Source organism: Saimiri boliviensis, chromosome 1 (genome assembly GCF_048565385.1).
Source record: "Saimiri boliviensis isolate mSaiBol1 chromosome 1, mSaiBol1.pri, whole genome shotgun sequence".
NCBI classification, from domain to species: Eukaryota; Metazoa; Chordata; class Mammalia; order Primates; family Cebidae; genus Saimiri; species Saimiri boliviensis.
In genome coordinates this window covers 260,031,802-260,046,457 of record NC_133449.1, presented here as the reverse complement: position 1 = coordinate 260,046,457, position 14,656 = coordinate 260,031,802, and the positions used below count along the sequence as shown (strand labels likewise).

At 36.2% G+C, this 14,656-nt stretch overlaps 1 protein-coding gene across 1 annotated transcript in view; it reads left to right on the top strand.

Moving 5' to 3' along the window:
• GHR (growth hormone receptor) overlaps positions 1 to 2,136 on the top strand; it is a gene marked incomplete at its 3' end in the record, with an annotated part of 145,697 nt that extends 143,561 nt beyond the window's left edge. Inside the window, 3 exon segments of the mRNA NM_001302931.1 lie at positions 736 to 805; positions 1,184 to 2,122; positions 2,124 to 2,136. Of these exon segments, the coding sequence (NP_001289860.1) occupies positions 736 to 805; positions 1,184 to 2,122; positions 2,124 to 2,136 (1,022 nt within the window).
• Positions 2,137 to 14,656: the final 12,520 nt, after the last annotated feature.

Here is a 14,656-nt window from a genome sequence, read left to right as displayed (position 1 = left end):
AAAAACACAGTAAACTCCAGTTACACTATTAATTGTTCAAAATAGATAAATGATTTATTCAGTTTCATGACCAAAAAATAATGTAAAGATTTGGAACCAAAAATGTAAATGTATCCTAGGATAGTATATATAAACCCATACTGAATAGTTAAAGATAGTTCAAATTTAGTCTGTCCAACCTGAAATGAGTTCTGCTGTAACACCCTGGTTAATAAGATCATCTTAGATAATTTCACAATTAATATGAACTATATGGCTGGCCTACCCAAGTCTACCCTTTTTTAAGGGTACAAAAATCTTGGCTCCATGACTCTTTTTTCTTTCTTTTTTTCTGTACAAATTACTGATGAGATGTACACTAGAATTGCCCTCCTTATAGCTGACATGGAAATCAGCTTCAGATGAAATTAAATTTCTTACTTTCAAATACTAAATCTGACTGTCAATAGAAAGCATTAAGAACAAAAAGATTGTGGGAAAACCACATTTTCTTTTAATAGATGTCAGATGAGGACTTTTGGGGTTTTTTAATTATTGCTATTTTCTTTCCTTCTATAATTTTTCTTCCTAATTTACTGTCTAATATTTCCTTCTGTTTCTCATATTCCAATTATATAAAGTACAAGAATACTTGGAATACTTAAAAGTATTGCCAATATTTTATTTCTATCTTTTGCTATAAGTGAGAATATGTAGCTTTAAGATGTCAAAACCAAAATTTTATTTGTTTTCAAGGATTAAAATGCTGATTCTGCCCCCAGTTCCAGTTCCAAAGATTAAAGGAATTGATCCAGATCTCCTCAAGGTAATTCATAATTTTATCTGAATTGTAGATAGTACTAATTAACACCTGGAGAATGCTGTTATATGTTGAAGGTTTTCTGTATCATATATATATGTCATATCATATATATATATATATATCACATATATACATATCACATATATATATCACATTCAATTTTCTTGTATCTCATCTGGAGAAGATTTTTTTAAATATTATATCTCATAAAAATAAGAAAATGTCATATGTATTTAAATTTTATATATAATAATTTGTTTTGTTTATATGTTTTTGTTACTGTTGTTTTTATTGTAACCATATCTCTGAACATTACTTGCTAAGTCATTTAATTATTATGAGTTTCTTTTCATAGATCTTCATTTTCTTTCTATTTTCTAGGAAGGAAAATTAGAGGAGGTGAACACAATCTTAGCCATTCATGATAGCTATAAACCTGAATTCCACAGTGATGACTCTTGGGTTGAATTTATTGAGCTAGATATTGAGGACCCAGATGAAAAGACTGAGGGATTAGACACAGACAGACTTCTAAGCAGTGACCATGAGAAATCACGTAGTAACCTAGGGGTGAAGGACGGCGACTCTGGACGTACCAGCTGTTATGAACCTGACATGCTGGAGACTGATTTCAATGCCAATGACATAAATGATGGTACCTCAGAGGTTGTTCAGCCACAGAGGTTAAAAGGGGAAGCAGATCTCTTGTGCCTTGACCAGAAGAATCAAAATAACTCACCTTATCATGATGCTTGCCCTGCTATTCATCAGCCCAGTGTTATCCAAGCAGAGAAAAACAAACCGCAACCACTTCTTACTGATGGGGCCGAGTCAACTCATCAAGCTGCCCATATTCAGCTAAGCAATCCAAGTTCACTGGCAAACATTGACTTTTATGCCCAGGTGAGCGACATTACACCAGCAGGGAGTGTGGTCCTTTCACCGGGCCAAAAGAATAAGGCAGGGATGTCCCAGTGGGACATGCATCCAGAAGTGGTCTCACTCTGCCAAGCAAACTTCATTATGGACAATGCCTACTTCTGCGAGGCAGATGCCAAAAAGTGCATCCCTGTGACTCCTCACATCAAGGTTGAATCACACACAGAGCCAAGCTTTAACCAAGAGGACATTTATATCACCACAGAGAGCCTTACCACTACTGCCAGGAGGCCTGGGACAGCAGAACACGTTCCAGGTTCTGAGATGCCTGTCCCAGATTATACCTCCATTCATATAGTACAGTCCCCACAGGGCCTCATACTCAATGCGACTGCCTTGCCCTTGCCTGACAAAGAGTTTCTCTCATCGTGTGGCTATGTGAGCACAGACCAACTAAACAAAATCATGCCTTAAGACTTTCTTTGATTTCCCAAGAGCTACATATTTAATGACAAAGGATTGGCTGGGGCATGAACACTTAAACCAAAACAATGTTTAAACCTTTTTGTGGGGGTGACAGCGTGGGGTGTGGATTCTAAATGCCTTTTCCCAAAATGTTGAAATATGATAAAAAAAAATAAGAAAAATGCTTAATCAGATAGATATTCCTATTGTACACTGTAAATATTTTAAAGAATTGTGTCAGACTGTTTAGTAGCAGTGATTGATTGTCTTATTATTGTGGGTGTTAATTTTGTGATACTAAGCATTGAATTGCTATGGTTTTAATGTATAGTAAATCACGCTTTTTGAAAAAGCAAAAAAATCAGGTGGCTTTTGCAGTTCAGGAAAATTGAATGCAAACCATAGAACAGGCTAATTTTTTTGTTGTTTTTTAAATAAAACGCTTTTTTATTTAAAAATTAAATTAAAACTATAAGTGAGAAATTAAAACTATAAGCAAGAAGGCAAAAATAGTTTGGATATGTAAAACATTTATTTTAACATAAAATTGATAAATGTATTTTTAATAATTTAACTTCAAGCATGGCTATTTTATATTACACTACACACTGTGAACTGCAGTTTGTGTGACCCCTCTAAGGAGTATAGCAACTATAGTCCAAAGCTGGTTTAATGTTTTGGCCAGTGCACCTAAAGAAAAACAAACTAGTTTTTTACAAAGCTCTTTTATACCTCCCCAGACTCCTTAACTAATTCTAAAATGATTGTAAAATTTTGCATTATTAGAACATAATTGTTTTGTCTGAATTTTTAAACAAATATTTGTTAATTTGGAAAACTTTAAAGTGTTTGCACAGATCAACTTACTGTGCACCAAAAGAAGTAAAAGCAAAAAAAGAAAACCTTTCTTCACCAAATCTTGGTTCATGCCAAAAAAAATACATCCGAAGAGAAGTAGAAACCATAATTGGTTCATACTTAACAAGATGCCTAAGTGCTGTGGTTGCATGTAGAATGAGTTTTTTAGTGCGTGCAGATGGTGAGAGATAAGATCCATATCCTCTGCAGCAGAATTTGTTCACACCCAACTTGGTTTTGTTACATAATTGTCTAGGAAGGGAATAAGGTACAAGAATCATTTTGTAAATTGAAGCAGATCAGTTTGGGTAATGAAACACAGAGTTCAAGAAATAGGTTTTTGTTTCATGGCCTATAACCAGACACATATTCATTTTTCATGGTAATGAACAGATCATAGACAGAAGAAACAAGGTTTTCAGTTCCCACAGATAACGCAAAATTATTTAAACCAGTAAAAGAAACTCTCTTTCTCACTAAACTTTTTATAGCATGTATTTAAAATAGCGAAAGAATAAGTTTCATCTTTTTTTACTTCCTCTTTGAGTGGATTGGCCTCAAAGCAGGCATTCAGAAGAAAAAGAAGGGGCCTGAGTAATTTACAAATTATTTTGCAATCCCTTCATATCCTAACATCATTCTTAAGAGCATTGGGATAGCTCCTGAAAAGGTTTATGAAAAAGAAGAATCTCATCTCAATGAAGAATATTTCTCATTTTTAAAAAAGCTTAAAAACTTTGAAATTAGCTTTAACTTAAATAGTATTTCCCATTTATCTCAGACCTTTTTTTAGGAAGCAAGCTTAATGCTGATAATTTTAAATTCCCTCTTTCCTGCAGGAAGGACTATGAAAAGCTAGAATTGAGTGTTTAAATTTCAACATGTTATTTGTAATAGTTGTTTAATAGATTTTCTGCTACTTTGCTGCTATGGTTTTCTCCAAGAGCTGAATAATTTAGTTTCCTATAAAGTATCATCAGTGTAGAACCTAATTCAATTCAAAGTTGTGTGTTTGGGAGACTATCTTACTATTTCACAACAGACTGACAACATTTCTGTAGCCAAAAATAGCTAAATACCTCAATCAGTCTCAGAATGTCATTACTTTGGTGGCCACACAAGCCATTATTCACTAGTATGACTAGTTCTGTCTGGCAGTTTATATTTAACTCTCTTTATGTCTGTGGATTTTTTCCTTCAAAGTTTAATAAATGTATTTTCTTGGATTCCTGATAATGTGCTTCTGTTATCAAATACCAACATAAAGATTATGTAAACCAAACTGTATATTGTGAATTCTCAATGTAAGGAGAAATTAGCAACATTGGATCAAATACATCAGCATTGGTTATGGAGATTTTTATGTGCTGGGATGTAGAGAGGGAGACGTACCTCCCTACCCCTCTTTTTTTGAGGAGACAAGGCCCAACTCAGAAATATCCTGCTGGCTTGGCCCTCCCCTTAGGCTGTGATTCCCCATGTACAAAGGTTCATAGAGCCATGTGTCTGATGCATCATAGAAAATCAATGACACAGGTGTGGGATGAGGGAGAGAGATATGTGAGCATTATCTTTACATTTTCAGCTTGAGCATGTTGTCTGAAAAGAAGGAAAGCAGCTCTCCCTCTGCCATTCACCCATTGGCCCAAGTCAGTTTATTGGACTAGCTGCTTGTTATCATGGGAATCAGCTAATAGGTCAGGCTTGGGAGGAAGGCCGATTAGGTAGGTTGTGTAAGAGCTTGAGGGAACCATGAAGCATAAATTCCTACAGCAGGAAGCAAGCTGAAGGTGAGGTAGCTACTGAACCCTAGGCTTCTTAGTAGGCACTAGATTCTGAGTTGTAGGAATCGAGTGATGACATTGATAAACCTACTAAACAATGATGTATTGCTTCAGCAAGTTAAATGCAAAGTGCCACCACTTTTTATAATACTCAAGGGTGACATTAAAAAAAAAAAAATGTCTTCACCTGCTGCCTTCTGCCCTGTGAGCAGCCATTACCTACAAGAACCATGGAGTGAAGCCTCAGGGCTTCTTTATATGAGATGCTTTAAGGTATGAGGAGTAAAGGGAAAAGAAAGCCTGACTACTTCCATGGATTGAAATGACACAATTCTATTTCAGAAGATTAATGAAGTATTGAAAACCATCCAATCAGTGATCATTGCTTCTGAACCATGCTTAATGGTGTTTATCATACTACTTTGGTAGCTCACCTAGCAAACGACGAGAATAGATTTGCCAGTATGTACTCTGGGGAATGCCTCTCTCTAAAATGTCCTTGAATCAATATTTTGTGGTTGAGTAAATTTAGAAAACACCTCATACTACACTCCCTTTTGGGAGAGTCATAGTGACATTTTAAAGCTTCTACAGTTTAAAGAAATCCATTTAAATTTAATATATTATTTTCTCATTAATAATGAGAAATAGTGAAAGAATACCCAGTATTATATTATTAACACTTGGGGAAAAACTAAGAAGAGTAACACAGTTGCCACAAAATAAAGTTATATTAAATTTCAGATGAACATGAATTTGAACAAAACCTTTTATATGATGTCATTAAATTTTTAGTCACAATAAAACTTCCTAAAAGTTAAATGCAAAGGAGCTGCATGATTAAAATAACCACAGATGATTTTCAATTCATCTCAGGTATGACACTTTTTATAAAGTATGGATGTCTTAGAGCATTCATTATCTTCTCTATGACAGTGACTTTTTATATGCTAGCTGAAATAAGATTTAACTTTAGGCCTGGTGTGGTGGCTAACGCCTGTAATCCCAGCACTCTGGGTGGCCAAGGTGGGCAGATCACTAGGTCAAGAGGTCAGGACCATCCTGGCCAACTTGGTGAAACCCCGTCTCTAATAAAAATACAAAAATTAGCTGGGCATGGTGGCAAGCAACTGTGGTCCCAGCTACTTGGGAGGCTGAGGCAGAAGAATCGCTTGAACCCAGGAGGCGGAAGTTGCAGTTAGCCGAGATTGGGCCACTGCACTCCAGCCTGGCTACAGAGCAAGACTCCATCTCAAAAAAAAAAAAAAAAAAAAATTAACTTTTTCTTTTTTTCAGCCCAAAGAATGACTGACATATGGATTGTACCAATATTAACAAATTTTGAATCTTAATTAGGACACCCATTTTTATATGAAATCTGACCTTATAACACTAAGAAATGCTTATATCACTTCTCATAGGAGGAGCATATGTTGCTGTGAAATTACAGAATAATACTTATCTGTTATTATCTGAACAAAAATAACTTGCTCCTAATGCTGCTTAAGGTAGAAAAAAAAAAAAAAAAAAAAAAAAAAAACTTCACATATACTAGATTTTTTTCACAATAGTCCCAGGAAGCAGTTTTTGTAGAAATACATAGAAATCAATTTCCTGTTGATATCTTTTTAAAAAAGAATCTCTTCAGAATTGTTCTGTGGGCATTAAGAGATGTTAGCAGCATTTTCAACAAGCATAAAATAATTTGTGAAGAAACTGTACTCGCTTGGGCTTTGACAATGGTACTGTAGTCAAAAATTCAAATTATAAAGATTTTTATTATTACCTTTCCTTTAATGGTACTGTATAATAAAAATAACTTGCATAGGATTCTGACTTTATAAAGAACTTTCAAATGTCTTATTTCATTTAAACTTAAGAATTATCTGTCTTGTAGGCTTGTCAGATATTATTCTTAAGTCTTATTGGGGAAAAAAACAAGGCTCATAAAACCTAAGAGAATTTCCCAAAATTAATAAACTAGTGAGTAATGAAGCCAGGATGAAAACGCAAGTTGACTAGTCCAGAGTTCCCAAACAATGCAACTTATAACATTACTGGATGGGGGAAAAGCTTTGGATCCTATTCACAGTGTGAAGAAAAGGGAAAGTTAATTGTTTTGTAATAACTATTATTCAAAAATAATCTTGAATAATCTTTGATAATAATAATTCTTTGAACACTTTGGTAGAATTCAAAGAATCACCTGCCAAAGATGAAAGATTCTTCTCTGATAAACATAACCAGGTAGTAAATGTCTAACAACCAGTTCTGGAGAGGAGGGTCTATGTTGAGAAGTGCTGACTGTATAATTGCTGAGAAATGCTGAGTGTATGATGGAATACATTGTTTTCTAGGAAGAACGATGGTAAGGAAAACTTAGCCACCACCCACCAGTAGGAAACTACTTGGGACATTCTAAAGCAGCAGGACAATATATAAATATCATACACTGATTAAAACAATTTTTAATATATGTATTTTTTATTGCATTTTAGGTTCTGGGGTACATGTAAATAACATGCAGGATCGTTGCATAGGTACATACATGGCAATGTGGTTTGCTGCCTCCATCCCCATCACCTATATCTGGCATTTCTCTCCATGCTATCCCTCCCCAACTCCCTACCCCTCTGTCCCTCCTCTAGTCCCCCCTACCACAGACCACAGTGTGTGATGCTCCCCTCCATGTCCATGTGTTCTCATTGTTCAGCACCTGCCTATGAGTGAGAACATGCAGTACTTGATTCTCTGTTCCTGTGTCAGTTTGCTGAGAATGATGGTTTCCAGGCTTATCCATGTCCCTACAAAGGACACAAACTCATCGTTTTTTATGGCTGCATAGTATTCTACGGTGTATATGTGCAACATTTTCCCTGTCCAGTCTATCATCAATGGGCATTTGGGTTGGTTCCAAGTCTTTCCTGTTGTAAACAGTGCCACAATGAACATACATGTGCATGTGTCCTTATAATAGAATGATGTATAATTTTTTGGATATATATCCAGTAATGGGATTGCTGGGTCAAATGGAATTTCTATTTCTAGGTCTTTGAAGAATTACCACACTGTCTTCCACAACGGTTGAACTAATTTATACTCCCACAAACAGTGTACAAGTGTTCCTATTTCTCCACATCCTCTTCAGCATCTGTTGTCTCCAGATTTTTTAATGATCACCATTCTAACTGGCCTGAGATGGTATATCAATGTAGTTTTGATTTGTATTTCTCTAATGACCAGTGATGATGAGCATCTTTTTATATGTTTGTTGGCCTTGTAAATGGCTTATTTTGAAAAGTGTCTGTTCATATCCTTTGCCCACTTTTGAATGGATTTGTTTGCTTTTTTCTTGTAAATCTGTTTTAGTTCTTTATAGATTTTGGATATAAGTCCTTTGTCAGATGGGTAGATTGCAAAAATTTTTTCCCATTCTGTTGGTTGCAGGTTCACCCTAATCACTGTTTCTTTTGCTGTGCAGAAGCTCTGGAGTTTAATTAGATCCCATTTTTTAAGCACAGACATCTGACCCTGCTCCCGTGGCTCCCTCATGAAGAATACTTTTTAGGTTGTCTCTAATCAGTGGTAAGCAGGCATCAGCTGCCTACTTGGCATATTTTTGTGTTACGAGAAAATACAGAACATCTGTTTGTTAATAATAATCACCTGTTTAGAGAGAAAAATCTGTGGGTCAGAGTCTGTTCCAGGCCTTCAGCCCAGAATGCTGTCAGCCCCTGAGGCTGTCAGCTCGGAGGGCTGTTAGCTCTGCAGATAGACTCAATTTGCTCTTCTATCTAGGTGTCTGCTTCTCAGTGCCTTCAGCACTGCCTGGGTGGGGGGTCTCTATGGCCAACCTGGTCTTGGTAAGTAGCACCCAGACATAGGGGCTCTGAGTGATGGAGAAAGGAGATGCTAAGCTGAAGGTATCCGGACTACTCTTTTAAAAATCCCCAGGGCAATTTGGGGGATCTCAGAAGGAGCCCAGGAATTTTTGAAAGACTCTCCCAGGTGAGTTAGAGGGAGCCCAGAAGTAGCCTGAGAACTCTTGAAAAAATATCCCAGGGAAAGTTGGGGAGCTCAGAATTAGCCTGAGAACTCTTGAAAGAAATCTCCCAGAGTGAGCTGGAAAAGCTCGGTAGGTAGTATTATGGTAACACGGGACAGAGATCAAGCAAACACGAGGCTTATTTGGTGTGGTTTGTTTGGCCTTTAGTATGTTTTGCCTTAGAGACAGACATTGAGGAAGAAGATTCAGGAGAGGAAAGGGAGTATGATGAAGTATGCAGAAAAATTACAGAGCAAAAGATGAAAATGAGGAAAAAATGAAATGAGGAAAAGGTGTACCCATCAGCCCCACCTCAGTATCTTGTTGAGGGATGGCCAGATGCTCCTGATACTTCTCCATTAAAGAAACTGGAAGCTACCGTGCAGGTGAAACTTGCTGTTTCTATTGCTGTGTGTACTCCTAGAACTGTGATAACCAGTTCCATTCAGGCAGGGAATTCCAGCAAGAAAAAAGGGAGATTTAGAAGCCTGGCAGGTTCAGTTGATTCCTGGAGATTTAGATACTTTAACCTGAGCTTGTTTATCTCTCTCTCAATTTTTTCAATTTAAGTCCTGGTGGATTGATGAGGCTAATATTCAATTAGCTAATAAATTAGCTAATTCAATTCAATTAGCTAATTCAATTAGGCTAATATAAATGCTAATATTCAACCTCTAATTAATATTACCATAGAATAGCTCACAGAAACTGGTGCATAGGCTCCTTTACTCAAAATAAAGGGGACACGTTTTTTCCGGGAGCTTGTTTTAGTTGTGGAAGGAGATATTGAATATAGAACTCCACAAATACAACTAAATTTAGCAAGATTAACTTAAGTTTTATGAGTTTACCAAGAGGACAATTAACAGTGACTAAACAACACCTGAATGAACAATCCAAGGAAGCAACTGCAAGGCAATTAATCTGGGGGCAAGATCCACTCACAAGGAATTGGAAAAGGGTAATGTAGTAATATGGGATAGAGGATTTGTTCGTGTTTCTCCAGGTCTAAATCAGCAACTGATGTGAGTATCATCCAGACATTTCGATCTTTTACAGATGGCTGAGGAAAACCTGAAGAAAGCAGGACAGCCTATTACTATGAGTATGATGACGGTTATTGCCATTGCAGTGAGAATTCCTGAAAGGGGGCAGAAGTAAAAGGAAATTTCACATGTTGGGCATATATTTCTTTCCCTCCTTTGTTGTGGCCCATGACTTGGTTAGATCCCCCAGTAGATGTAAATGGAGGATTAATAGGACCACGACCAAAAATGGTATGGCCGATGATAAGAGCTGAATAAAAAGAACTTTGGAAAATATCTATGGCCCTAAAACCGATAAGTCTGGGAAAGAAAATATAATAGAGCATCAAGCCCTAATTCTTATTCATTGGAGTTTATGAGGAATAAAAGCTCTTTAGATTCAGAGCTGTGTTAAACACCCCCCCCCCAGCATATCTTTTGGTGGTGTGAGAGTTACAGATTGATTTTATTAACTCTAAAACTGTAATGAGACTGAACATAATTGAGAGAGAATAAAACGTCACCAGGAAGAGCATGCTGGAAACATGTCACTGGATATGAGAAAATTAAAAGAATAAGTTTTTCAACCTTCTCGAAGCACATCTAACTTTGATTCAGAATCCAAGATGCTTGAGGGAGTTGATGATGGATTGGCAGCCCTCAATCCAGTGATGTGGGTGAAAACACTTGGAGAATCTATGATTGCTGTTGTGATTATGTTATTGATCTGCTTTCCCTGTGTGTAGTCTGCAGGTGCGGATCCCAAATCCTCCAAGAAATAGTTCACCAAAATAAAGCTGTGCTTGCTTAGCTAACTTTGTCAAAGATGGGAAAATGTTAAGAAATGATGAGTGTATGATGGAATATATTGCTTGCTTGGAAGAATGATGGCAAGGAAAACCTAGCCACCCCATGTCCAAGTAGAAAACTACTTGGGGCATTCTAAAGTGGCAGGGCAGTATATAAATATTGTACACTGGTTAAAACAATTCTTTAAGCACGAACATCTAACCCTGCCCTCATGGCTCCCTCATGGAGAATACTTTTTAGTTTGTCTGTGATGAGTGGTAAGCAGGCATCAAAACCTGTAATGGCATAAATGGAACTGGAAATCACTTCTCTGCAGCAATATCAATTGAGACATGGGAATAAGGTTTTCGTAAAGCACAATATGTAGCAGAGGAGACAGTGACACTAAACGAATTTAAAACTATGCAATGCCGTATGAAGTCAGTGGATGAAATGTTTGGTAAAAGTTATAAATGATGTAAATTAATAAATTACTATTTATATCTTTAATTCTCTTCAAACTATGTACACGATTACCTGGGAGAGTCTGGTCTCTGCTACTATGTTCATTTTTAATAGCAAAAAGTCAACATACCTTAAAAAGGGAAAAGAACTAACCAAAGGATTTTCTGCCCTAGTTGAAGAATATTGTAAATTCAGTGAGATTAGATTGATTGTCCAAGCCTATGAAGCCTTGAAGTTACTTCCAGTGTAGGCATATCCTCTGAGGTTACAAACTTCTGAATTTGGCAGCACTAATGTTGTTAAAAATATGAATATGAACATCTTTGATCAAGAATACATAGACCTTCTCAACAAATAACATAAAATAGAGCTCCCTGAACTTTCATTTCATTCAGTGATGATGGCTCACCTTCAAAGACAGACATTGTTGTTCAATGATGCATCAATATCCCTTAAATCCTAAATGACTGTCACAAAAACAAAGCAAACAAAAAAAAAACTTTTTAAAAGCATCTCAGAAGGATGGAGTCAATTTTAGAGGAAAATAATGAGTTGTGTAGATGAAAAAGTTCGTCTTTAGGAAAACCTAAAACTGCTTTCCCAAGAAGCCAAAAGGTGAAAAAAGTAGTGCAGGAACCAAAGGATCAAATAAAAATGTCTGACAATTCTAACATGCAAATAGAATAGGTTGTAAATGATTGAGAACCACTTACAGTCTCTGACTGGAATTTTGCTGAAGATGAGATTACCATTTCTCTTTAGACTCAGAAAATGGAAGCCACTATTGATAATCTACTATCAATCAAAAGTTGACTTAAAAAAAAAAAAAACCTCATTGATAATGTTAACTTAAATGCTTCCTTTAATAAGACTTGAAGAAGAGAAACAAAAGACATTTTAAAAGTTTCTGTGCTTTGAGAGGCCAAGATGGGCGGATAACAAGGTCAGGAGATCGAGACCATCCTGGCCCACATGGTGGAACCCCGTCTCTACTAAAAATACAAAAATCAGCTGGGCATGGAGGCACACACCTGTAGTCCCAGCTACTTGGGAGGCTAAGGCAGGAGGATCGCTTGAACCTGGGAGGCAGAGGTTGCAGTGAGCCCAGATCTCACCACTGCACTCCAACCTGGCCACAGAGAGAGACGCCACCTCAAAAGAAGAAAAGGTTTCTGTGAAGAAAATAAAAGAAGTACTTAGAGTTCAAATTAAAAGTTTCCAAACTGGGCAAACATTTATAGTCTGAAATGCACAGCTTGAAAATGAAATTCAAAAGCCTCAGCTCTAACTTCAGATACTGCTTGAACTGCATCAAGAACATGCAATGCAACTTTGCAGAAAATTAGAAGGGGAAGGAATTTATCACTTATAAGTAGAAAAAACAAAAAATTTCCCCAATATGTAAAAATATTGGCCGCATACATCTGAAGACAGCTCATACAGGGAGATGGCCGAAAGCCTGGGGAAAGAATTGGGAAGAACAAGTTCCTTCTATCAAAGGAGTATTATCTGCCATGAGAAAAAAAACTCTAGAAAGATAGTTGGAAGCTTTGTGAACTAACAGGATGTACAAAGTGCCAAGAAGAGAAAATGGTCACAACAGTCAAAATTTGGTGGAAGTAGAGTTCAAGTTTCAGCTTTTTCCAGGTAGCCCTTTTTGCCATTGCTGTTCCACATATAGTCCCGGGCAGAGGCCAGAGAGGATCAGGAAATCCACCGGACTCTGAGGTCCTCAGAGAAGGAGGGTTGCATTGTAAGGACTCAGGGTTCTGGTGTCACATACAAATTGACAACTTTCACAGCTGCCAACCCTGAACATCTACAAGACATTTGCCTGTGTTTTCTCTCTTAAAAATAAGTTTATTTCTTTTTAGTTTAATTTCAGTTATTTAATAAATGCTACATTTGCAATTATTGAAGTTTGATAGAATCATATATTCCCAAAATATTGTTTTGTGAATATAGATGGTTTAAATATAATGCTTATGAACATATTATTTCAACTTCTTTGAATTAAATAGCTTAACTGTATTAAACAGGCCACTACTCTAAAGCCACAAACCACTATAACATGACCGGGTGGAAAGATTTGAAACAACAAACCATTTTTATATGCTAAGAGACTTTATTTAAAATACGTAAAAATAACAAGATCGACTTCAATAAGTTTTCATTGGTTTTAAAAGCAACACACACACACACACACTCTAGTTAAATAATTTTTGTTGGTTTAGACCTAAATTCATAGATTAATCCGGAAGATTGGACATTTTCAACCATCTGCTTTTTGTTTTGTCATTTCCTTTTAATCTTTGTTATTTTGTTTAGGATACCTTACACTGTTTAACTATTTCTAAGTATTATGAAGCCAAACTAAACATTTTTACTTAAAAAATTAATTTACTTATTTTATATCGATATAAAATGAATTCATCCCAGAATTTCATTTTTAATTTAGTTGTTAATTATTCTGGATGTATTTTTCTACATGAACACTATCATATCCTGTGGTTAGGTATATCTGTAGAAGTCTATTTAAACTTCATTGTAACTTCAAAGCTATGTATTTGAGACAAAGTGGAAGATTCTGTGTCCTACTGGATAAGAACACAGTTTTGAAAGTACCTTTCATTTCATGTTGGAGAAGGACACTTGACCAGAAGAGAATGAGGAGGCAGATGGTGGCTTCTGTCGAATGATGAAGAAGAATCACAGATACTTTCAAGGTCTATGGAGTCGGTGGTAGTGGTTTCCTAATTCATATTTTCTTTTGTGTGAGCCACAGTGCATTTATTTGCCATAATTTCATTTTCACAATGTAGGAATGAATCCAAGCGAGAGAGATAAAGACTCCTTAACACTGGTGGGCACAATCTGTGTCCAATAGAAAAATGTGGGTATACTAGTGAGAAAGCATTAGAACTGAACAGTGGCAAGTAAAATGACAAAAAAGTAGGCCTTTCATTGAGCGTTTGGGCTCATCAAACAAAATCTTTATCCTTTCTGACCTGATTAAGTGTCTTTTCAAGAGCATATAATATTCTCAATGTTTATAGTCACTCTGCTGTGTCTTATGCTGCCTATTCATATATTTAGCTTCAATTTGTTCATTTTTTGCTTGTTTTGTTTTGGGTTTTACTATGATCCTTTCTGGAGACACTAATGGCAGGACTGTGAATGACTTCCTTGGTAGGAGTCAGAGGGTGAAGCACATCCAAATTAGATCAGTTCACTGTGTTTTAAGAGTCACCTGCCTCTACATTTTCTTTTTTGCCACTGCTTAAATGTTTACAACTGCAGGGGAAGATATGTACACCCCTATATATAGATGATTAAAAGCTAAGCATTACCTCAAAATTTATTTTATTTTGCTATCTAATTACTATTAAAATGAATGAGCAAATTCCAATTTTTCCTACACAAAAATCATTTGGCAGATATCCTCTATTAACAAATAAAACAAACAATTTCCCCCTTTACTTATGCCTGTGTAATGCAACTATGTTATTTTGATAGGTTTATGTAAGGGTAATTATTGGTAAAC